Below are 24846 nucleotides of genomic sequence, written 5' to 3'. Positions count from 1 at the left end.
AGCATGATCGTCCATCAAGCTCCATGTTGGAGGACCTGATAGGCTGAGGTACAAAGGGAAAAGTGTGAAATGCAAGTGAATGATAAACAAAACTGAAAATATATGATTTGAAAATGATTATGGATACATATCGTAATAATATTCACCAATGATAAAACAAGAAGTCAATTTCTCCTTGGTACAGACTAAGGAGTGAGAAGTGCAAGACGTGCCCACATTGCATGCAGCTGAAAGTGTCCTGTATGTCCAAAGCATGATACCCCACAAAGCATTCACACTATGTGATGAATTGTTACACAATATGCAAAAATGATGACCGTAAACACAAAACATGCTTTCGTATTCTATATATTTTCTCTGTGGAAAATTCAATCTCTTTCTTTCCCATAATTAATTTGTGGTGAGAATATTTTATGATGCTTTTTAGAAATATTCCAGCACCATTGTAGAGAGACGCCAGGTTTTAGGTGTGACTTTAACAGTAAGGCTACTCCTGCACCCTGCAATGATAACTTGACACATAGAAACTATCACCTGTACTCTCCCCACCCCCCCCTTCACGGCACTACATAATCTAGGTGAGTCATAATCATCACTGAACAAGACGGTTTACAATTTAAACTTTATGTTAATATATCCATTGAAAAAAAATGTGATGAAAAAGGAGACAAAAGTGAAGTATAAAAAATTGCCAGCACCAACTGATACCTTGAGAGAGCAAGAAACTAGGTTTGGGTGGCCGAGCTGGAGGAAGGAGAGCATCAAATGAGCCAAACCTTCCCAGTGCTATAGTCCCAGCAGCATGGAGAGAGAGGAGGAAATCACACACATTAAATCACAGTTCTCCTACAATCTTACTTCAACATGTTCAAATGCCTACTCCTAATTTCACAAACTGTTAAAATATTTTGCGTGTATGTTTTAACCATTGCAATCTGGATTCTTTTGAAACTTACATGACAAAGCATACGAATATATACAGCATTATTCTCGTTTGTTTTAATATTTACCTACTGTAATTTAGGCTATGGCTTATCTAAAGACTTTTCATTCATTTTGAACAATTTCACAAGTTTCGAAAAATAAACCTTCACATACTGAAATAAGTACAAGTGTCTGAAGTTGCCAATAAACATGGTAGGATATTGTTTGAGAGGAAATTACCATCCCAAGACTAATATAAGTTCAGCTTGAATCTCTGTAATTGTATGACTTAGCAAAAACTGGATGGTTTGAGTCTACAGTAAATACAGTACGCTAGGACCAACACAATCATAACATATCAGCAACGTCATGCCAAACACATGCATAAACAAAAGGGACACAGATACGTAGGGTAATAACAAGACTGTGCACTGAAAACACTCTGAAGACTGTGGGTTGACAGGGACTGAGGAACTACTTTGTAGGCAGTGTTCTACTGACTGTATTAGTAGGAATATTTAGTGCCTGTATACTGACAGAAGTGGCATGCCAGATAAGAGCATAACAGTGTTTCCTAACACAGGTACATAAAAGGAAAATCAAATGTTCATCCCGTCAAAGGTTCCCCATTACTGAAGAGACTGAACATATCTTACATCTGTTAAATTTAATGGGACTGGGGAAACCTTTCACCTCCTAAAGTTGTTTCGTCAAGATTACTCGAGCAACTTGTTTTTAGGCTACTGAGGTAGGACAAATACACAAAGCCCTTGTTGTGACTGATGGCACAGTCAGTCCTGAAACATCTCTGTGATTCATCTCAATAAAGGTTTCAAGGTCAACCTAATATCCGCTGATGGAAAAATTTCCCCTCGTAACCAGACTCCCAGAAGACTGGTGACGCAAAGCTTGAGGGGTCTAACCAACAGCTTGGGCTGGGAACTCCCAAGGGATCTGAGCAGGTAGTCTGACAACGCACAGGACAGGGGCATAAATAACACTGTTGCAGTATGAGGGGGTTTCGGTGCTGTCATCTCCTAGCGTAGATGTTGTTGGACAAGCCTGCTACCATGACAATCAATGCTTCAGTATCCTCACCTGTTTGGTTTGTCTGATTAAAGGTGATGCCAGCTGTGGCGAAGTTGGCAGGGGTGCCATGTGACCCCGATCGTCGGTGACCTAGCACTGGTAGTACGAGATGCATGGGAATTAAACGATGATGTCAACAACAACACATGCTACACACTCGCACACATCACACAGCGAGAGGGAAGTGAGTGCCAGATGCAAGTATGTATTGGAAACTCTGCAACGTCTAGATTTGAATTCCATTAAGAATGAGTGTATTTAGCTGATAAAGTGTTTTCAAGGCATAAAAGAAATCTAACAGTAAAATAGTATCATGTTCGTGATTTCTACAACATACTGTAACTAGTGCAGTTTGATGTTTCCAGCACCTCCATGCTCTGGCACATACCTTGAGAGCAGCAAGCATTACTTAGTGCGAATACAGACATGATAATGTGTACACATGTGTATAAGCAGCCAGACATTTCACGTTACTCTGTCGTCAACCCATAACACTGACTGACTGACTGACTTCTCAACCAAGGAACATGTGTTACTAGTGTCAGGTGCAGGTTCATCATAGCCTATGCTTGTAGTTGTCGTGAAAAGTTGGGGTATTTATTAGGCTCCTTTTAAACAATGTCATTCACATACAACTTGCTTATTCAGACACTTTCTATTCTATACCCCAAACCCTTTTGGGGATGTTTAGTATTTCATGAATGTGAGAATTTCTTTTTCCAAATGTCACCAATTGTTGATTTTCAAACTGGTTGCCCAAGTGTTTACACAAAAATGCAAGGCTATCATTATAGATACAAAATGCTTGAATAGATCTATATATATCTTTCCTTATCCATACATGAGATAATATCTTTCACAAGAGCCACTTATTGCAGCATCAGCCCAAACTGTTCCACCTGAGTCCATGACATCACAAGGGAAAGGGGCTGCCTGTGAACACCACCTACTTGGTCTTAACCTTCAAGGTTACAATTGTGAACAAGACCAAATATATTCCAAGACTTTCACATTTCAGGTGCTATATTAGTACTCTACACTTCCCCTGGGGCTCTGTGATGTGACCATGAATTAGTCATGCAGGTGTGGTTATCTTGAGGATTATTGTGGTCTACAACATAAGTAAAATGTGTCCAAATATAACACGTAAACAAACAAGCAGACACAAGTAATCAACTGAAAAACTTTTGAAATACTGAGGGGAAAAGAGATGATATTGTAAAGGGTTTCATATTACCTCCTTCACAAGAATGCGGAAGTATTAAATAACAGTTGGAAAGCTTGTTGCAGCATATATAGACATCTAGCTTTCAGCAAGGCTAACTTAACACATTTGTGGCTTCCACTGCCATGATTACAGGCCTTACAACATAAGGCTACATCCGAATATTATAACATTTGTTTCTCTTCTCAACTATTTTTATTGATATCCTAAACATTTCTGTCCTACAACAGTCTTGTACGAGGCTGGGAACCGTGAAAACTAACCCAAAGACCATTTAAAGTCAAAATTAAGAAACTTCTTGTGAAATAAAAAGGTTTGAGAAAACATATTTGATTCATTTTTCAAATAAATGGTTGAAACAGATGAGAAAAAATAGTTGAAAAAAGTATAAAATTCTTTAGCCACCTCTCTGTGGGTTGCTGGCCTGGTTCCGCTGTTGAGATGAGATGTCGTATTCATCCAGTTTGCTCAGATCAGCTGAATATCTTTTGTAATGGTCAACAGGCGTCCCCGACCTTGACCCTCGGGGGTCATTGAGACTTTCTCGACTGGCAGCAAGGGACGGAGGTGCACTCTGCTGGCCTCTGTGTCTCTCCTCCTGAAATTGGTTTACGTGAACAAGCTGTGAGTGAAGGATGTTTAGAGCCAAAATTAAAGGAGCATTACACATATCATATATTATATACAAAGCCTGCTACTATAGTGTGCAATATCAATAACACAGAGTGAAAAAAGCTTCCACAGATACACTCCAGAACTTGAACTTCCTCTTGCTTTAAGTGGACTGGGAAGACAGTCAAAGGCAGGAGGGGAGATTGGGGGTGCCTTACTCCTGTCATGCAGGCTAAGTATACAATTCACTGAATACTCCGATTATTACTATCCTGCAATGATTGTGTGCAGTTATTACACAGAAGAGCAGCAGGGCTATAGACTGCTATGACACTGTTGTATCAGATCCAAGCACATACAAGGATATATCTGATCAATTCATTGATGATTGTCACTGTGTGATTTGTCACAAATTTCACAAAGTGCATTTCAACTACCATGACTACAGTATATTATAAAATAATGGCCAAGTTCTAAAGTAAACATTCTGTCGGACAATATCCTATACCAGCATTCTTTGAAAGTATTTTCTAGCTACACCAGTCCACAGCAGTCCACAGTAGTTTAGCAATAGAAATTTGCAAATGAATATTTTTACTATCTGTTGCCTGTATATATAAAACATTTATACAAAACTTGCACAAAATATCAATCCAAACATATAGAGTATACGGTTTATTGTGGGGTCAACCTTTCTCATAGGCATATCATTTGGGCAGTGGTTCCAAGGATCATGCTGGGGGTTGGCCAATACCCAATAACCTAAATATACGGTAGATTATCAGTCGGAAAACGGGAAAAATGAAGTCAATGTTGTTGTAGTACCTCCACAACAATGGGGGCATGTCTGGCCATGCTGGGCAGGAAGAGAGGCACGTGGTCCGGCCGGTCAGCACCATACTTGACAGTATCACTATTGGTGACAGCTCTGGACTCGCTGGTAGGGGGCGACACTGAATGGGAGTGTACCGTGCTGGGAGGTGTGTTGGAGAATGTGATTGGTGGTGTCATAGGAGCTGCAACAAAATATCATTCTAATCGTTGTACACAAAATCATTAAAATTAGAGGCGTAACGATATGGTGGATTGCAACACAATACATATCTCGACACGATAGGTGCAATTCGATTTTCATCCCTATACAATACTTTTATTTCTGAAGTTGAAATTCTTCATTCTGCAGGTGAATCACAACCCTGAAAAATGAATTTGTTAATAAATTTCAGAGATCAAAGATGGGATGTTGTAGGAAAGAATTGGTAGAGGGCTCTGTGAATGTTATGCTATTTATGTCCAACCATGAAATGCTAGACAATCACATAAGCTGGTGGTTGAACAGTTTGTTAGTATTCACATGTTTTTACACAATATAACTTGAAATGAAATGTATCACATGTATCGCAATACAGGGTCATAAATCGATGTATTGTATCTTGGCCCTTGTATCGTGATATGATACTGTATCGGAGTATTGTTACACCACTAATTTAAAGCATACAAACAATGAGGTCTTATGATGATGTAAACGAGCATGTGTGACGCTCGTAAAGATACTTGTACATGTATTTATATTATTCAGTCTTTTGTCCAAAGCCCTCCAAGAAAAATGTGTTTGGCTGGAAAGTTCAGTTTACAATACTTCATATATCCACATACAAGTCAACAAAAATGATATATATCCACATAAATGTCAACAAAAATGATATATATCCACATAAATGTCAACAAAAATGATATCAAGCTGTATATGGCACAGTAGTGATTTTGTATATGTTCCCCTCAAAACACAACAGTTGCATCCACAAATCTCCCATTCTTATGAATATCACTTCTATATGCCTATTCAATATGTAATCATTCAACGTGAACACTTCTAGTTTCTGTATTTAGGCAACACCTTATCTAAGACATCTGACCGGCCCGTCTGCACACAACAAGAATGTATGCAGAGGGGCCTACTTGTACAAAACACATCAGATATGTACATACTTGTACCCAAATGTGTACCCAGTGTTAAAATAGCTGATGGCCCTCTAGACAAATGCAAGTGACTTATAAATTGGGCAAGTGACATTTCTGTAAAGCTGGCCTGACTGTCCATTTGAAAAATACATACTTATTTCTACGAATGATCAAGTAAGTTAAGGCAAAGTCTGACATCATTTTGTTTTCATTTTGTATTTTATCAGAAACCCATGTGAACTAGAAAACTGGGTTTTCGCTGTTCACTGATTATGACTGACATACATGTAGGTGCATTATTAGTATGTATGTGAAAGTCTAAGAAACACAATCGACAGACAAACGTATTGTACCAAGCAGCCAAGTATTGTACTCAAAACACACAACCTACATTTAGGTTAACGCATGGTATGTAGGCTGTAGCCACAAAGTTGGGCTAGTAAGATATATTTGTTTGTTTGTTTTGTTTGTTTGTTGTTTAACGCCGCACTCAGCAATATTCAAGTTATATGACGGAGGTCTCTTAATAATCGAGTCTGGACCAGACAGTCCAGTGATTGAAATCATGAGCATCGATCCACGCAATTGGGATACGATGAAATGCATCAACCAAGTCAGCCAGCCTGACCACCCAATCCCGTTAGTCGCCTGTTAAAACAAGCATAGTCGCCTCTTTCGGCAAGCATGGGTTGCTGAAGACCATTCTATCCCCGATCTTCACGGGTCTAGTAAGATATGACGAGTGCTTGCAACAGTTTTTGTTAACAAGCCCTCCTGGCCAGTGAACTCCCAACTCCATACTTCCTGGGTGTCATGACACAGCCAGACCGCACACTGTAACCATTCGATCCTCGAAAGTTGACCCTTATGCCATCATGGGGCCCTGGGGACGTATTGTGACACCTTCAGTTCATGCACCTACCACTGCTAGGGTACAGCTCCTCGTCCGAGTCACTGGCTGGCGGATACACCAAGGGTTCTTCAGCACCTCGGAAAAACTAAAACAACAATATGCGAGGGAACAATGTTTTAATGTGTTAAATTGCTAACATGGTAAAGAAACAAAACATCATTTCATGAATTTACTCTCACCATGGTTAGTGACCGTGATAAACGTGATGAGTGTCACCAAATCTGAATTAATTCCTACTACTACAGCAGGGATATATGCAGGCCATTTTATCTGTCAGTTCTGGGGACTCATGCTTTTGGGGGTCCCAGGCATTATAATGGGGGTCCCATGCAGGGATTAGACTCTCTTAGACCTACCGGTACACAGAGGCCGATGTTCAGCCCAAAGGAAATGCCACTCAACATACCCAAATTGGGATTAAAAGTTACCACTTCATGTTAACGAAGTCAGAACTAAAGTTATGGCTTTGTAGAGGTGACTTGTATTTCACTGATAACAGGACCAATGAACAGGAACAGGTTGGAATGCTTAATTTTACAATGTTCACATACCTCTGAATTTAGTAAAATAGGAACTTTTCAAAATGTAAATTTTGAATAAAATTATGATGTTTTTTCCCAAATTGCCTGCCAAGGGCACTTAGTTTAGAATCCTACATTAATCCCTGCAAGGTGACCACCGTACCAGCAACAAATGGAATATGAAGTACCTGTGGAGCCAAACACTAAATACAGGTGTGACTTTTCTTGTTTGAAACCAAACATTTTGATTTAGCAAGAAAAATTGGCCATCGACAGTAAAATTTCACATGCATGCTACTTTCCATGGCCATAGTTGAATTGCCTATAGAGATATCTCTGCATCCCATTGCATCCCATATAGAACTTATTTGCTGTTTTGAGTATAGGTTGCAATGTTTTGCATCCAGTATAGATGGTATAACCCTGCTACAGCAAGTTAATACAAAGGGTTAGAGTTATAAGACCTTTGATAACTTGAGCAAAAATCAACACTGTTGGGGTAGATACATAAAACCAGCCTTGTACCCGCTCCACAAAGCAATCTTTGAGCTAAGACTGTCTTAAGTGTAAGTTAAAGTATGGGAGTTACTATCGTCTCACCGCTATGACTGTCTTACATCTTTATTATAGTATGGGAGTTACTATCGTCTCACCGCTATGACTGTCTTACGTCTTTATTATAGTATGGGTGTTACTATCGTCTCACCGCTATGACTGTCTTACATCTTTATTATAGTATGGGAGTTACTATCGTCTCACCGCTATGACTGTCTTACATCTTTATTATAGTATGGGAGTTACTATCGTCTCACCGCTATGACTGTCTTACGTCTTTATTATAGTATGGGTGTTACTATCGTCTCACCGCTATGACTGTCTTACATCTTTATTATAGTATGGGAGTTACTATCGTCTCACCACTATGACTGTCTTACGTCTTTATTATAGTATGGGAGCTACTATCGTCTCACCGCTATGACTGTCTTACGTCTTTATTATAGTATGGGAGTTACTATCGTCTCACCGCTATGACTGTCTTACGTCTTTATTATAGTATGGGAGTTACTATCGTCTCACCGCTATGACTGTCTTACATCTTTATTATAGTATGGGAGTTACTATCGTCTCACCGCTATGACTGTCTTACATCTTTATTATAGTATGGGAGTTACTATCGTCTCACCGCTATGACTGTCTTACGTCTTTATTAAACTATGAAAGTTACTATTGTCTTAGCGCTACAACTGTCTTAAGTTTTTGTTAATGAATGGGAGTTACTATCATCTTAGCACTAAGATCGCTTAGTGACAAGGGGCCCAGCTCATGTACTGTGCCCATCTATTCCCCCTGTTTGTGGTTTCTCACGGCAAGCAAGGGCTGCTGGGTACATAGCTCCTCGGAATCCAGAACTAGTTCTCTATACATCAAGGTTGAAACAACACCATTAAACCACACCCATTACTCCCCCTCATACTGAATATTCCTTCTCTTCATCTTTCCTATCATCAGCATCTGTTCTGGATCCAGCAGACACTTACCTGAAACAGGTGAGTCATCACTCGGTCCACCTCCGCCATCGACGGCCTCTCAGAGGGGTTCCCGGACCAGCACCTGAGTTAAACATGTGTAGATGAAGCAACAATACCATCGTTAGGGGAAAGAGGGAACAGTGGCCAATTCCACTAAGGCGCTGGTAATCACTGTGCATAGTTGCGTCTCTCAATTTAATTAGGCGTGTCAAAAATCTGTGATCGTGTTTAAATCCTGATTTTTCCTGATTATATTCCTAAGTTTGTCAGCATCATACCAGTAACATAACCGAAACGCTCTTCAAAGCAGAATTAACTTTCACTCTCACTCACTCACTTACTCACTGTGTGGGAAACAGAGGGTCACATTCAGCTCATACCTTGTTTATACAATAGCGGTTATATTCATACAGATTTATACACTACTCAAAAAAGTAAAGGACCACCCTAATCTTACATTTTACTTACTACAAGCCAATGCAGTAACTGTGTTGACCACAAGGCTACTCCATCTGGCTTGTACTACAAGCCAATGCAGTAACTGTGTTGACCACAAGGCTACTCCCAACTGGCTTGCACTACAAGCCAATGCAGTGACTGTGTTGACCACAAGGCTACTCCATCTGGCTTGTACTACAAGCCAATGCAGTAACTGTGTTGACCACAAGGCTACTCCAACTGGCTTGTACTACAAGCCAATGCAGTAACTGTGTTGACCACAAGGCTACTCCAACTGGCTTGTACTACAAGCCAATGCAGTAACTGTGTTGACCACAAGGCTACTCCACCTGGCTTGTACTACAAGCCAATGCAGTAACTGTGTTGACCACAAGGCTACTCCCAACTGGCTTGCACTACAAGCCAATGCAGTAACTGTGTTGACCACAAGGCTACTCCCAACTGGCTTGTACTACAAGCCAATGCAGTAACTGTGTTGACCACAAGGCTACTCCAACTGGCTTGTACTACAAGCCAATGCAGTTACTGTGTTGACCACAAGGCTACTCCAACTGGCTTGTACTACAAGCCAATGCAGTAACTGTGTTGACCACAAGGCTACTCCAACTGGCTTGTACTACAAGCCAATGCAGTAACTGTGTTGACCACAAGGCTACTCCAACTGGCTTGCACTACAAGCCAATGCAGTAACTGTGTTGACCACAAGGCTACTCCAACTGGCTTGTACTACAAGCCAATGCAGTGATTGTGGTAAACACAAGGCTACTCCAACTGGCTTGCACTACAAGCCAATGCAGTAACTGTGTTGACCACAAGGCTACTCCCAACTGGCTTGCACTACAAGCCAATGCAGTAACTGTGTTGACCACAAGGCTACTCCAACTGGCTTGTACTACAAGCCAATGCAGTAACTGTGTTGACCACAAGGCTACTCCAACTGGCTTGTACTACAAGCCAATGCAGTAACTGTGTTGACCACAAGGCTACTCCCAACTGGCTTGTACTACAAGCCAATGCAGTAACTGTGTTGACCACAAGGCTACTCCCAACTGGCTTGCACTACAAGCCAATGCAGTGACTGTGTTAACCACAAGGCTACTCCAACTGGCTTGTACTACAAGCCAATGCAGTGATTGTGGTAAACACAAGGCTACTCCAACTGGCTTGTACTACAAGCCAATGCAGTGACTGTGTTAACGACAAGGCTACTCCAACTGGCTTGTACTACAAGCCAATGCAGTGATTGTGGTAAACACAAGGCTACTCCAACTGGCTTGCACTACAAGCCAATGCAGTAACTGTGTTAACCACAAGGCTACTCCCAACTGGCTTGTACTACAAGCCAATGCAGTAACTGTGTTGACCACAAGGCTACTCCCAACTGGCTTGTACTACAAGCCAATGCAGTGACTGTGTTAACCACAAGGCTACTCCATCTGGCTTGTACTACAAGCCAATGCAGTTACTGTGTTGACCACAAGGCTACTCCAACTGGCTTGTACTACAAGCCAATGCAGTGACTGTGTTGACCACAAGGCTACTCCCAACTGGCTTGCACTACAAGCCAATGCAGTGACTGTGTTAACCACAAGGCTACTCCATCTGGCTTGTACTACAAGCCAATGCAGTTACTGTGTTGACCACAAGGCTACTCCAACTGGCTTGTACTACAAGCCAATGCAGTGATTGTGGTAAACACAAGGCTACTCCAACTGGCTTGTACTACAAGCCAATGCAGTGACTGTGTTAACCACAAGGCTACTCCAACTGGCTTGTACTACAAGCCAATGCAGTGATTGTGGTAAACACAAGGCTACTCCAACTGGCTTGTACTACAAGCCAATGCAGTAACTGTGTTGACCACAAGGCTACTCCCATCTGGCTTGCACTACAAGCCAATGCAGTGATTGTGGTAAACACAAGGCTACTCCAACTGGCTTGCACTACAAGCCAATGCAGTGATTGTGGTAAACACAAGGCTACTCCAACTGGCTTGTACTACAAGCCAATGCAGTAACTGTGTTGACCACAAGGCTACTCCCATCTGGCTTGCACTACAAGCCAATGCAGTGATTGTGGTAAACACAAGGCTACTCCAACTGGCTTGCACTACAAGCCAATGCAGTAACTGTGTTGACCACAAGGCTACTCCAACTGGCTTGTACTACAAGCCAATGCAGTGATTGTGGTAAACACAAGGCTACTCCAACTGGCTTGTACTACAAGCCAATGCAGTAACTGTGTTGACCACAAGGCTACTCCAACTGGCTTGTACTACAAGCCAATGCAGTAACTGTGTTGACCACAAGGCTACTCCAACTGGCTTGTACTACAAGCCAATGCAGTAACTGTGTTGACCACAAGGCTACTCCCAACTGGCTTGCACTACAAGCCAATGCAGTAACTGTGTTGACCAGGGGTCCGGAAAATTTAAAATCCCAATAGGACATTTACATTTATGCCACGCCCCCTTCAAACAGCGTGTTTTAGTACGACTTTTTACACACAAATTACAAGTTGTTACGTATTCATAATATGATGAATTATGAATTGTTTCAATTTAAATTGTTTACTTCACCGGACAATTAATAACAAATAATATCATTTTAGATATATATGGAAAACATACGTTTGTTTCTGTTATAATAACGATCTGTCAACGTTGTGAACGGTCTAATTAATATTCATGAGTCTGCTCAAGTGTACGCGTTGTAACATTATGGATCGAGACTATTATCCCATATTTGGTTATCACGTGACCTCACGGGAAAAGTTGTTTTTTTAAACTAAAGATTATTTAAAAACAAGACAGATAATATAATCATAAATCCTAAACTATCCTTGATAGCAATAGTTATTTGAATACTTTTTCATCTCTACTTAATTATTGACCATAAAAAAATTTGATATCGATCGTCACAGAAAGCAAAATGGCGGTCAATCAAGATTCAATATACGACTAGCTACTGAAAACAATAAAATCGGCAAATCCTCATTGTATGTCAACCAAGTGAAAGTCGTTTGCCACGACTTACAAAATGATCATTCAGACTTTGTGGGTTTGTCAGATCCGCTCGACTGATCTGCATCGGTTGACTGGCTGTCGTCACGCTTTCGCTTCTTGTCTGAGGTTACGTATCGTAGCATTGTGAGGATAATGAGGTACATCGATGATGCAAGGTATTTATGTACAGTTGTAAACACATTTTACTCAAATTAACAAGATGTTCTCAGTAATAAATCCTCGATTAATCAGTGTCAACTCAGTTTATTGCCTATTACAGTGATTGACCGATTGGACTATCATTCTAGGTACGATGTATTTACAGCAATCAAAACAAACAAAGCTTGTCAGTGTAGATAATCTTCATTGTGTTACAATTGCAGACAGAAATTGCTTAGTCCTAACTGTTGATCATGTCCGGTCAAAATTTAAGAATGTCCGGACAATACTTTTTAAAATGTCCGGACAGAAAAATTTAAATGTCCGGTAAGCAATATTTTAAACCGGACATTTGAGATTCCCAATCGGACATGTCCGGCGCATATGACGGTTTCCGGACCCCTGGTGTTGACCACAAGGCTACTCCCAACTGGCTTGTACTACAAGCCAATGCAGTGATTGTGGTAAACACAAGGCTACTCCAACTGGCTTGTACTACAAGCCAATGCAGTAACTGTGTTGACCACAAGGCTACTCCAACTGGCTTGTACTACAAGCCAATGCAGTAACTGTGTTAACCACAAGGCTGCTCCAACTGGCTTGCACTACAAGCCAATGCAGTTACTGTGTTGACCACAAGGCTACTCCCAACTGGCTTGTACTACAAGCCAATGCAGTAACTGTGATGACCACAAGGCTACTCCAACTGGCTTGTACTACAAGCCAATGCAGTAACTGTGATGACCACAAGGCTACTCCAACTGGCTTGTACTACAAGCCAATGCAGTAACTGTGTTAACCACAAGGCTACTCCCAACTGGCTTGCACTACAAGCCAATGCAGTGACTGCGTTAACCACAAGGCTACTCCCTGCAGAGATAAGGTGTTTACTTTACAGTATTATTCATATGTAAACCAGTCCCCTGTGTCCCTGTTTTATGGTCACGGACCTACTGCTATCTGTTCAGGAACAATAGCGATGCATCTATAGCAGGTTCAATCAATGGCTACACTCCGACAATCTTGTTATATCAATATATAGCTGGCTCCATTCATGATTTGGATGCTCTGTCAAAGCTCATTCCTGGCGTTCCCATGCTATGATAGTGCTTAACGCAGCTTAAACCCCAATCTGACTCACTCACTCACTCAGCGACATGAAAGGATAGATTTCTGTCCAACACAAAAGTGGCATTGACACATACCTCTGCATGAGTATATCCAATGGTTTGGGTATACTCCTTATCGGTGGTGGCCTTTTACCTGGAACATAAAAGTTAGCAATATGACAGCAGCAGTAGAAACAGACATTTTTTAGTCCACAGGTCCTTATAATGATAAACATACAGCAAAACCCTACTCGTCCTTATGATACCTTAACTACTGGGCAGTTTGGCAAGGACTACATGACCAGTGCCAGTTTCTAATGCTGTCCAGTTATAATACTTTGCCAACCAATCATTCAAATCTGGATCAGACGAGTGGTCAGTCATGTGCATCAGTTCCCAGTGTTGGATTGATGACACACAGTTAGCCACATGGCAGTTTGTCTTCCCTGGAGTTTGTCAGCCACTACCATGTGTAGTCCACAGTCATTACAGACAGCTAATCCCCAGTTTAGTTGCCTCTTACCACCAGTAGGATGTGGGGAGTTGTTCAGTCACATACCTTCCCACAGAGTAACCACTGAAGTAACCAAGATGACGAACTAGCATACAGATTCTACAACAAAACCTCTTTTGTTTTGTAGCGCAACGCCACAGTCATCTTCCTGAGACAAGGGTGTTAACTCACTATAAAAGTCTGGTTTCCACCCTTGCAAAACTAGGCTGGTATTGTGTGGCTCGATCATAGCACCATCAGTGGCAATTACGTGTTATGTCCCTTGTATGTCCCTCCTATTTAATAATCAGATTCCGCCTCTCCTATTAAGCATTGGCTTCAAACAAAATGGTGACACCTAGTCAATACGATCTGATCGGAAACGAAGATCTATATTGCAATAAAACACGGGTCTTGCCTCATGAAGTGCATGAAATCACTTGTGCACCTTGATTAAATCATGAAAAGATTTGTAATTGATGGTAAACATGCTTTTCAAATCCTGCAATCGACCGAAATCTGAACGGCAGTAATACTGTTTACAAACCGGATGTCGGTTTTGTTGCCCATATTTTTGATTGGACTATACATAGACTTGTTAGGCCAGCCAAATAATCTTCTATTTGTCCCTGCCCACCAAGCCCAGCAAATTGTTCTATCTGCATTCAGCTATTTTACATCAGTATCCTCCATAGTAGCTCTTCATTTCTTAAAGTTGATGCCAAGCTACACATCTGCTTAACCGGTCATGTTATGATGTTTAAAAAAAGAATTTAACTTCATGAAATTCACTTGAAATACATTAACAATTGCTCAATATCTAGAAGCTAATGAACTGTCTAGTGCCCAGTCCAGTCTGTTCCGGTTCTGGTTGACAGATGGACACATAGCTTTACTCACCATTGTGAACAGCCCACATGATCCTGAATGCTGGCCCACCGATCTCGTCGAACGGTTTCCGCCTGGTGATCACCTCCCAGAGAATGATACCCCAGCTGAACACATCACACTTCTCGCTGTAGTTGCACCCTGGATAAAAACATAGCAACTTATCATGTCTAATGCTGAAGCCATTGATAAAATAAAAGGGCAAGGCAGACAGTCAAAATAGCTTATTTCGGAACTGGTTAATTATCATAGGGGTGAGATTGGTCTTATGACCGTATCATATCTTGCTGCCCTCCATCCATCCCCCATTTTATGTTTCAGTTTCTCATGGCCCTCCTAAAGAGATTTTTTCATGACCAGCCATAAATGAACAGTCCCTAAATAGTGTTCAAATTCATTACTTATTTATTATCATTATTATTTATCACCTGTGTTAATATAAACATGATAAATATTAATCATAGTTTCCTCATATTGACTCTCGAACTTGAACAACAACAAATGTACAGCCAAAGCTGAATAAAACCAGGTAATTTTTATGCTTTTTTTATTTGCTAAAAGTTGGGACTGACAAAAATTAGTGGGGACTGGTAATTTTTAGAGTTGCTAGTCCTGGAGGACTGGTAGTTTCAAAAGTCAACAGGAACACTGACACATTAAAGGTTATCATCTGTGAATATTTCTGGGAGTGAAAAATATCACAAGTGTCACCTGACAAATGACGTGACTGATGCCAGGAATTAGTCCCCACTTGATCCAACTAGAACCTGGAATGCTACAAATGCCATGTTGAAAGATGCTACACGAAAGGGTGGTCCACTCGTCATCACCAGCTCACCTTCAAACACCTCTGGCGCCATCCAAGCGGCGCTCCCCTTGTTGTTGGTCATATGAGTCTGGATATCACAGGCCGTGCCAAAATCACAAATTTTCAGCACAGTGCCACCCAAAATCAACAAGAGACTGCAGACAGAAATGGTATTACTTGATTAGATTTCTATCAAACATGACAAATACAGATGACAAATATAGTTTATCCCAATTATTTAATACAGTCTAACCCTGTTAATCAAGACACTGAAATTGTGCAGAATAACAAATTTCTGAATTAACAAATTCTTATTAGGATATGTAAGAAGCAATGTCTTGTGAACATTTGGAGAGGTTCTTTACAGTTATCATACAGGTGGGTCTTCTGGTTTAGCATGAATTCCAGATTAGCAGGTTTTCCACAATAGCAGGATTTCCACATAAGGTATGTAAGTGTGTTTACCACATTAGCTCGTTTTCTGGATCAACATGATTAAAGGGATCTGGAGTAACAGGTTTCACTGTTTCACTAAATGACACATCATATAATCTTTAAACATGGTAAATAACTGCATACTATCACATGTAAAATATTTGTCATTTGTCTGAAGAACTAATAATACCCAAGATATCATGCTGATTATTCCCAGATGTAAAATATGTAAGCAGGCTATGGGTCCTGAACTTGGGGAAAAGTTCTGATTACATTTACTCAACCGCACAGAAATACAAGTCAAATTTGTTTTTTTGTGAAATGCACAAAATAGTAATTTGTGAAAAGAAATGTAAACAAAAGTAAAGAGACGCATTGAAGAAACACTGTTCACTATATACAGCATTCATTTTGAGTACATTGCAGGAGCGCAGTCATTTCGGCTCGTTTGACGTTTTTTGCACATGCAGCACACATCAAATGCAAAAATATGTGCCACCATATAAAAAAAGACACCAAGCATTTCACACTCGACTTTGAAAAGGACAGGAAACAAGGTTTGATTAACTGAACTCCAGAGAGGTGTTGTCACTGGATGCTACAGGCAGGATCAACGTCAACTGCAGTGGTGAGGCATCACCAGATCGGTCGCTTCAATAGACAGGCAGTGTCCAAGAGGCCTCATGGATGGCCGATGGCCGACTAATCCTGCACGGGACCATAACATCCGAGTGACACATCTGTATGACCGACAGCGACGAGCAACACAGACAGCTGCAACCAATCATGGCCCACGTCATCCCATGTCAGCTGACACAGTTCATCGTCGTCTAAGAGCAACGGGAATCAGAAGTCCTTACGTCAGGGCTGACTCAACATCACAGCCAACAACATCTGCAGTGGGCCCAACAGCACCTACATTGGTGAGGTCAACAGAGGCAACAAGTTCAACCTTTCTCACGCGGACGGCCGCATCAGAGTGTTGAGACGAAGTAATGAGCGCTACGCTAACTCCTGTGTCTTACAGGCCGACCGGAGGGGAGGAGGAAGCATCATGGTGTGGGGAGGCTTCAGTTATGATCACAGGAACCCTCTACACATGTTTTGTCAGCGTGTGACTGCTGTCGTGCACAGGGATGATGTTCTTTGTAATCACATCAGACCTCTCTTCCTGGGTCAACCTCAACTCCAGGTCTTTCAGCAGGACAACGCTCGTCCCCATACAGCATGGGTTTCTATGGATCTTCTCAGGATGAATAACATTCCTGTAATGTCCTGGCCGTCTTTGTACCTGGACATGGCGCCCAATGAGCATGTCTGGGACAAGATTGGGAGACGTCTTGAGGCTGCATGGCAGCAACATATACTTCAGGAACTGGAAGACTTTATGGTGCGTCAATTGAACGGGATTCTTCAAGCCTCCTTCCAAAGACTAGTCTACTCAAAGAGACGGCGATGTGCGGCCTGCATCGCAGCTAACGGAGGCCACACAGGCTACTGATAGTCACAACCGACACCAATTTTCTGTTTGAGGGGTACCCAGTTTTCGGGGGGATTTTTCAATAAACACAGATTGTTATTATCAAACAAATGTTATCTATATATATTATCTACATATCTTTTATGGTCTTAATGTTATCCGCATGTTACTTGAATACATATTTCCCGGAATCTGGCCTCATCACTTACTTCGGTGGTTTGAGATCTCTGTGAATGAGAGCCTTGGGTTTCATGTTGTGTAAGTACGCTACTCCGCGGGCACACTGTAGGGCCCAACTCATGGCATGGGCGCTCGTGTAGCTCGGCTGGCGACCAGAGCCATGTAGCACTGAAACAGGAGATACATTCAGTACAATACATTCTTCAGCTTGGCTCATTGATCACTGGATATAATCCATTTGTTCCAACTGATCAATCATTGATCATAATCAGAAGCAAACTACATGTATTAGCAGAATATGGGTCGGGAAGGAAAACTAAAATATCAGGTTGACCATAAACATGATAAATAAAAAAAGTATGTGGTGTTGTTAATCTCGCCATTCAGAATGGCTAAACTGAGCTGGTGGTGTTATTAATCTCACCATTCAGAATAGCTAAACTGAGCGGGTGGTTTTGTTAATCTCACCATTCAGAATGGCTAAACTGAGCTGGTGGTGTTATTAATCTCACCATTCAGAATAGCTAAACTGAGCTGGTGGTTTTGTTAATCTCACCATTCAGAATGGCTAAACTGAGCTGGTGGTGTTATTAAACTCACCATTCAGAATGGCTAAACTGAGCTGGTGGTGTTATTAATCTCACCATTCTGAATGGCTAAACAGAGCTGGTGGTTTTGTTAATCTCACCATTCAGAATGGCTAAACTGAGCTGGTGGTGTTATTAATCTCACCATTCAGAATGGCTAAACTGAGCTGGTGGTGTTATTAATCTCACCATTCAGAATGGCTAAACTGAGCTCATGGTATTGTTAATCTCACCATTCAGAATGGTTAAACTTGGTATCTTACCAAACTGAGGTTAAAAATGTTTCTCTATTTTACCAATTATCATTTGGGCTGGATCATAAACGTGGTATCTGTTACTAAAACAACATATTGCATACTTCACTATTATGTATAACACTGAAGCTTGTGAGGTGTGCTAATTAGTATTAACATATCTCCTGTAACCACCATTTCAGTGTGGTAACCCAAAACACAGGAACAGCATCAAGCGACTTCACGCCAAACATGATGATGTCATGATATCCTCCATACAGGCCATCAAGCCATCTGTTTTACAAGACTGTGACTGGCCGATCAGACAGTTAGATTATTTAATGATGAAACGTAGTATATGTGACATACCATTGTAGAGAGAGCCACCCTCTGCATACTCCATAACAAGACAAACCTGCAAAATAACGGCCATCTTTCAAAACCATTTCTTGTTATTCCACAACTATCAACCAGGTGAAACTGTGGTGACAGCATACATCACTTCAGAACAGATGCCACAGAACCGAAGAGAAATGGAGATATGTGACTATAATACACACACCAGGACTTCAAGACGACACACTGATAATCTGCTGTTCTCAGGAGAATGATTTCAGTTGCTTTCAGTGAAAGTGGACATGGTGGAAGTGTTCATGTAGTATGTCCTACAATAGCATCATGGACCTACTACACAACTGTTGGAAAACAAGGGAATCCTAAATTCTTTATTCTATGAATGTTTTATGGCAAAATCTTCAAAATAAAAAAAGCCTTTTGATCCAAATTTGTTTTTGTGTTTTAAAACAAGGCACTAAATCAAAAATAATACATTACCCATTTTTCAAAGAATTGGTCATAGAAATCTGATAACATTAAATCCCCTCCAACACAACAACATCATGTTCTATGGGAAAGCACTGACAATGTCTGGTTGCTGCTCTGTGCATATCCATTTCAAGGAGGACTGTGAAGATTCAAAATTCTGCAGACTTGACTGAAAAACACCCCTGTTACCATGGTCAAGCATATTACCCACTCAAAGGGACAAAAGAAAATTCTGTAATATTCTGAGTGAGTGAGCTGGGTTTAAGGCCGCTTTAAAAATTATTCCAGTTATATCGCGGTGTCAGCTTAACTTGGGAGGAATCCAAACAAGAAACAACAATGGTGTACTGGGGCCTATAATGCACCAGAATTCTCACAGGGGAGACAACCATAGTATAGAGGGGCCTATACTGCACCAGAATCCTCACAGGGTAGACAACCATAGTATAGAGGGGCCTATACTGCACCAGAATCCTCACAGGGGAGACAACCATAGTATACAGGGGCCTATACTGCACCAGAATCCTCACAGGGTAGACAACCATGGTATACAGGGGCCTATACTGCACCAGAATCCTCACAGAGGAGACAACCATGGTATACAGGGGGCCTATGCTGCACCAGAATCCTCACAGGGGAGACAACCATAGTATACAGGGGCCTATAATGCACCAGAATTCTCACAGGGGAGACAACCATAGTATAGAGGGGCCTATACTGCACCAGAATCCTCACAGGGTAGACAACCATAGTATAGAGGGGCCTATACTGCACCAGAATCCTCACAGGGGAGACAACCATAGTATACAGGGGCCTATACTGCACCAGAATCCTCACAGGGTAGACAACCATGGTATACAGGGGCCTATACTGCACCAGAATCCTCACAGAGGAGACAACCATGGTATACAGGGGGCCTATGCTGCACCAGAATCCTCACAGGGGAGACAACCATGGTGAACTGGGGGCCTATGCTGCACCAGAATCCTCACAGGGGAGACAACCATGGTGAACTGGGGGCCTATGCTGCACCGGAATCCTCACAGGGGAGACAACCATGGTATACAGGGGCCTATAATGCACCAGAATCCTCACAGAGGAGACAACCATAGTATACTGTGGGCCTATGCTGCACCAGAATCCTAACAGGGGAGACAACCATGGTATACTGGGGTCTATACTGCACCAGAATCCTCACAGGGTAGACAACCACGGTATACTGGGGCCTATACTGCACCAGAATCCTCACAGGGTAGACAACCATGGTATACAGGGGCCTATACTGCACCAGAATCCTCACAGGGGAGACAACCATAGTATACTGGGGGCCTATGCTGCACCGGAATCCTCACAGAGGAGACAACCATGGTATACAGGGGCCTATCCTGCACCAGAATCCTCACAGGGGAGACAACCATGGTATAGAGGGGGCCTATGCTGCACCAGAATCCTCACAGGGGAGACAACCATGGTATACAGGAGGCATATACTTCACTGGCATCCTCACAGGGTAGACAACCATGGTATACTGGGGCCTGGACTGCCCCGGAACCCTCACAGGGGGGACAACCATGGTATACAGGAGGCCTATACTTTACCCGAAACCTCACAGGGGAGACAACCATGGTGTACTGGGGCCTAGACTGCACCGGAATCCTCACAGGGGAGACAACCATGGTAGACAGGGGCCTATGCTGCACCGGAATTCTCATAGGGGAGACAACCATGGTATACAGGGGCCTATACTGCACTGGGATCCTCACAGGGGAGACAACCATGGTATACAGGGGCCTATACTGCACTGGGATCCTCACAGGGGAGACAACCATGGTATACTGGGGTCTATACTGCACTGGAATCCTCACAGGGGAGACAACCATGGTATAGAGGGGGTATATACTGCACTGGAATTCTCACAGGGGAGACAACCATGGTGTACAGGAAGCCTGCTCTGTCATGGAACCCTCACAGGGGACTTGTATTGCATGAGCAATTTGAATACTTACTGGTGACTTCGTACATGCTCCATACAGCTTGACGATGTTGGGATGGCTGACCCTGGAAAGTTGTTTAAGCTCAGTAATGAAGGCCTTCCTTTCAGATTCCGTTTCTATTATCTTGACAGCAACATCAGTCCCTCTGAAGTTCGCTCTACTCACAACACCAAATGCTCCTTTACCGACAATCTAAAAGAGATATATAATCATGATAATACATGGCAATGAAAGACATCCTTTCTCTGTCAAAGAACCATTTAAGATCAATATCATTCACAGTCTCTGCTGAATACTTTTGAGTCTTTCAGACCAAATGTGACTCTATGCATCATCTTCCGTTGATTTTAGTGTCATAATATGGACTACCGGATTTATCAGTTGTTCTTTCTAGACGAAACAGATTCTTATGAACTTGTTTTAACATGCTTAAGATTGGTATATCTAAAAATTTTCATTAATTAATGTAACTGTTCAAATGAAAAGAAATGGTATTGTCAGAGTTCCACATAAGATAAAAAGCATAATTAATAGTATATTTTAACCACATATGGATAAAATGTTTTTTGTATAAACAACACCAAAGCAGTGTGCGAAACAGCCGCTGGCTCGATAGCTTGGAGCTGGCAGTAAAAGATTCTGAAATGTCCCTAGCCTGACTGGCTAATTCAATTTTACGAGTGATATTTTTATGCACACTTCTTAGTTGATCAAAATTCTTAAAAGGTTGGCTGTAGAAAAGTATGACCTTCCAAAATATATAATATAATAAATATCTGTAAGGATTTAAGGATGCAAGGTCAGAGTTTCCCCATTCCCCTTTAAGATTTAAACATATTTATTTTCACAAAAATGTGAAAATGGATTGGTAAACAAGCATAGCACTGATGTTAATACCGCTCCATTACACAGAAGACATGATGCAATAAATACACCAACAAAGGTTAGATGTAACAAATGAATTGTACACGCCAAGTTAGATGTGTGTATATATATAATAAATATATTGGCAGTTTATATTAAACAATTTATTTACTTAATTGAAAATTTGCCAGTTTTTAATAAGAAGTTTTGAATAGAATCTAATGTTTGGATTTGCTCTTCCTTACTCAAATGCAAATATCCATAGCACATAGCACTGTTTGCACAGAATAACCATGCTGTAAAAAAACATTTCATTTTGAAAAGAAAATAATAATTTGTACAAACAAAAAAAGAAGTGTAAAGCATCTTCGGTATGATATCCACAGGAACAAGTTTTAGTATCCAAAATATATCTATCATACTGATCTGCGTTAAGATCTCTGCAGCTAAGCCTGACGTGACTGTGAATAACTTGACATAACCTGTTTCCAACATTTAAATCCCAGTTACATGAAGCAAATTCTCAAATTCTTAAAAAGGGCTCTGCCCTCGTTAGGTTTTCTGGTAACATATTTCAAAGTTGTGTTGTAGCTGGTATAAATGAATCTGTATAAGCTTTAGTTTTACACTTCACTGTTTGAAGATTAGTTTTAACCCTTAAGTTATAATTTGTGCTTTCCGGAACTGTATTAGGAATCAGTTACGAAGATATTCTGGGGTGAAATGATTATTCATTTCAAAAAACATTACCAATTTTGAATTGTATCTTCTGTCGTTTAATGACTTAAAATTTGTTTCATTCTAATTCTTCTGATGACTTGTACCCCGTAAAGCACCACATATGGTTCTAAGGGCATCTAATTTTTAAGTTTATTTTTTCTTGTAAATTATCTTGTTCATTAGTACAGTTGTCCCAAATATGACAACAACAATCAAAAATTGGTGAGATAAATGACTTGTACATGGTTTCTAAGGTAGTTCGAGATAGACGATATTTATAACTTCTTAAAGAATTAACCAGAGGCCAACATTTCCTTGCAATATAATCAATGTGCATTTACCATGTACAATTACTTCGCCAAGTAATACCTAAAATTGGTGCTTATGACTTTGAACATCTTTGATTTCTGTACCATTCATATATAAGTTAGGTTTGCATCAAGGGTTTACTAGGGTAACTTCAATAGATTCAGATTTTTCAGGAATAAATTCAACTTGAAATCTTGCAGCCCATTTTGAAATTCTGTCTACGTCATTATTGAGAGAAGCCAGTGTTTATCAAACCATGACTACAAGTACAACATTAATGCTCTGTCATATGAAGCTAGAGACTAGGCAGGAATATTCACCGAAATTAAGCACTTCCTGACCTGCTAATGAATACTACTTCTGTAGTGTGCCACTGGAGCAGACCCTTCTCTCGCAGAATGAGGAGAGCTGAGGTGAGAAAGCTTGGGGGGTATCAGCTATTTTTACTGGCGTCCTGGTGCTTTAAATACACCAAATATTCCAATAAAAAGTTTTAAAATTGCAAAAACTAAGTTGAGTTCACAACATCAGTCGTTGTGTAACTCAAATAATAAAACATTTCCAAAGGAAAGGTTTGGCTTGATAATATTTATGGAAAGATAAATGGTAAACATTGCAACATAGTTATGAATTTGCATTGTCAGTTGAATGTCAGTAAACCGTCATGAAGACGTTAATCGTATATATGTCGTGGATTTCATGTAGTTAAGGCAGAGGGGCGAATAGTTACGATTTCACAGCTAACAAGTTCCTATTCACAGAACTGGAAAGGGTGTGGCCAGACCAAAGATCACGTGACCCTACAAAGCACGTGTAGAACACGGAACTGATTGACCTCTGTGGCCATACATAACAGGCTAGCATGTCTAACATCAAGTGTGCAGAGTGCGGCGGGTGTTGAAACCGTCATCAGGCTGTCCCGCCTTGCATACTTCATCATTTAAAAAGTAGGAAGAACATGTTTCTCACCTCATGAAATGTCAGTTCGTTGAACTCGATCTCTTCCACAAAAGTTGGAGGGGATTCCATTTCGCCGCTCAACACTCTGTGATTAAGTCAAAGTAAAATACATTTGCGTTGCCTATTTGAGCAGAGTTTACTAAAGTTAAACATTTCTGTCAAACCTCCATGCTAAAAACGTAAACATGGGCGATGTCATACTATTTGCACAACTAACAATAACAGTACTCATCTTTAATATGTTTTAAAGTGAAAATGCAAATGAAGAAACATATATTTGCATATGTTTGATATTAAGCTGAATACAAGTAAAATATAATGGGTTATATTTGCAATACAATTATGTTCTTACTTGTAAAATATACACTATCTGTTAAATGTAGATGTGATAAGTTTTCATGAAGAGACTCCACGGAAGCCGAAGATAAATCACACCGCTTCTCAAATAATGTGTAAAATATTAGTGGATGGGAAGGACGGAGAGATGTGCGGTAATATTTTTGTTATTTTCGTGTCGCAAAATTAAGCGTTTACAGAATTAACTTGTGATAACAAAAACATTGA

General features: G+C 40.9%; 1 protein-coding gene across 4 annotated transcripts in view; it reads right to left on the bottom strand.

Moving 5' to 3' along the window:
- Positions 1-24471, bottom strand: part of LOC139474140 (mitogen-activated protein kinase kinase kinase 7-like) — a 78108-nt gene extending 53637 nt beyond the window's left edge. For 2 of the 4 annotated variants that reach the window (XM_071257021.1, XM_071257023.1), the window contains exons 1-13: positions 24292-24471; positions 21442-21621; positions 18980-19025; positions 17820-17958; positions 15726-15850; positions 14900-15028; positions 13603-13660; positions 8785-8857; positions 6735-6810; positions 4676-4866; positions 3644-3836; positions 2023-2109; positions 709-786 (exon numbers count right to left, since the gene is read on the bottom strand). In XM_071257021.1, coding sequence (XP_071113122.1) covers positions 709-786; positions 2023-2109; positions 3644-3836; positions 4676-4866; positions 6735-6810; positions 8785-8857; positions 13603-13660; positions 14900-15028; positions 15726-15850; positions 17820-17958; positions 18980-19025; positions 21442-21621; positions 24292-24351 — 1435 coding nt within the window. In that variant the 5' untranslated portion in view covers positions 24352-24471. The remainder of the gene's footprint in view (positions 1-708; positions 787-2022; positions 2110-3643; positions 3837-4675; positions 4867-6734; positions 6811-8784; positions 8858-13602; positions 13661-14899; positions 15029-15725; positions 15851-17819; positions 17959-18979; positions 19026-21441; positions 21622-24291) is intronic. The other 2 variants (XM_071257022.1, XM_071257024.1) reach the window with 2 other exon arrangements.
- Between the last annotated feature and the right edge of the window lie 375 nt (positions 24472-24846).

The sequence above is a fragment of the Haliotis cracherodii genome, unplaced genomic scaffold (genome assembly GCF_022045235.1).
Source record: "Haliotis cracherodii isolate W230 unplaced genomic scaffold, xgHalCrac1.p SCAF_3, whole genome shotgun sequence".
Taxonomy (NCBI): domain Eukaryota; kingdom Metazoa; phylum Mollusca; class Gastropoda; order Lepetellida; family Haliotidae; genus Haliotis; species Haliotis cracherodii.
This window is presented reverse-complemented; position numbering and strand designations above follow the sequence as displayed.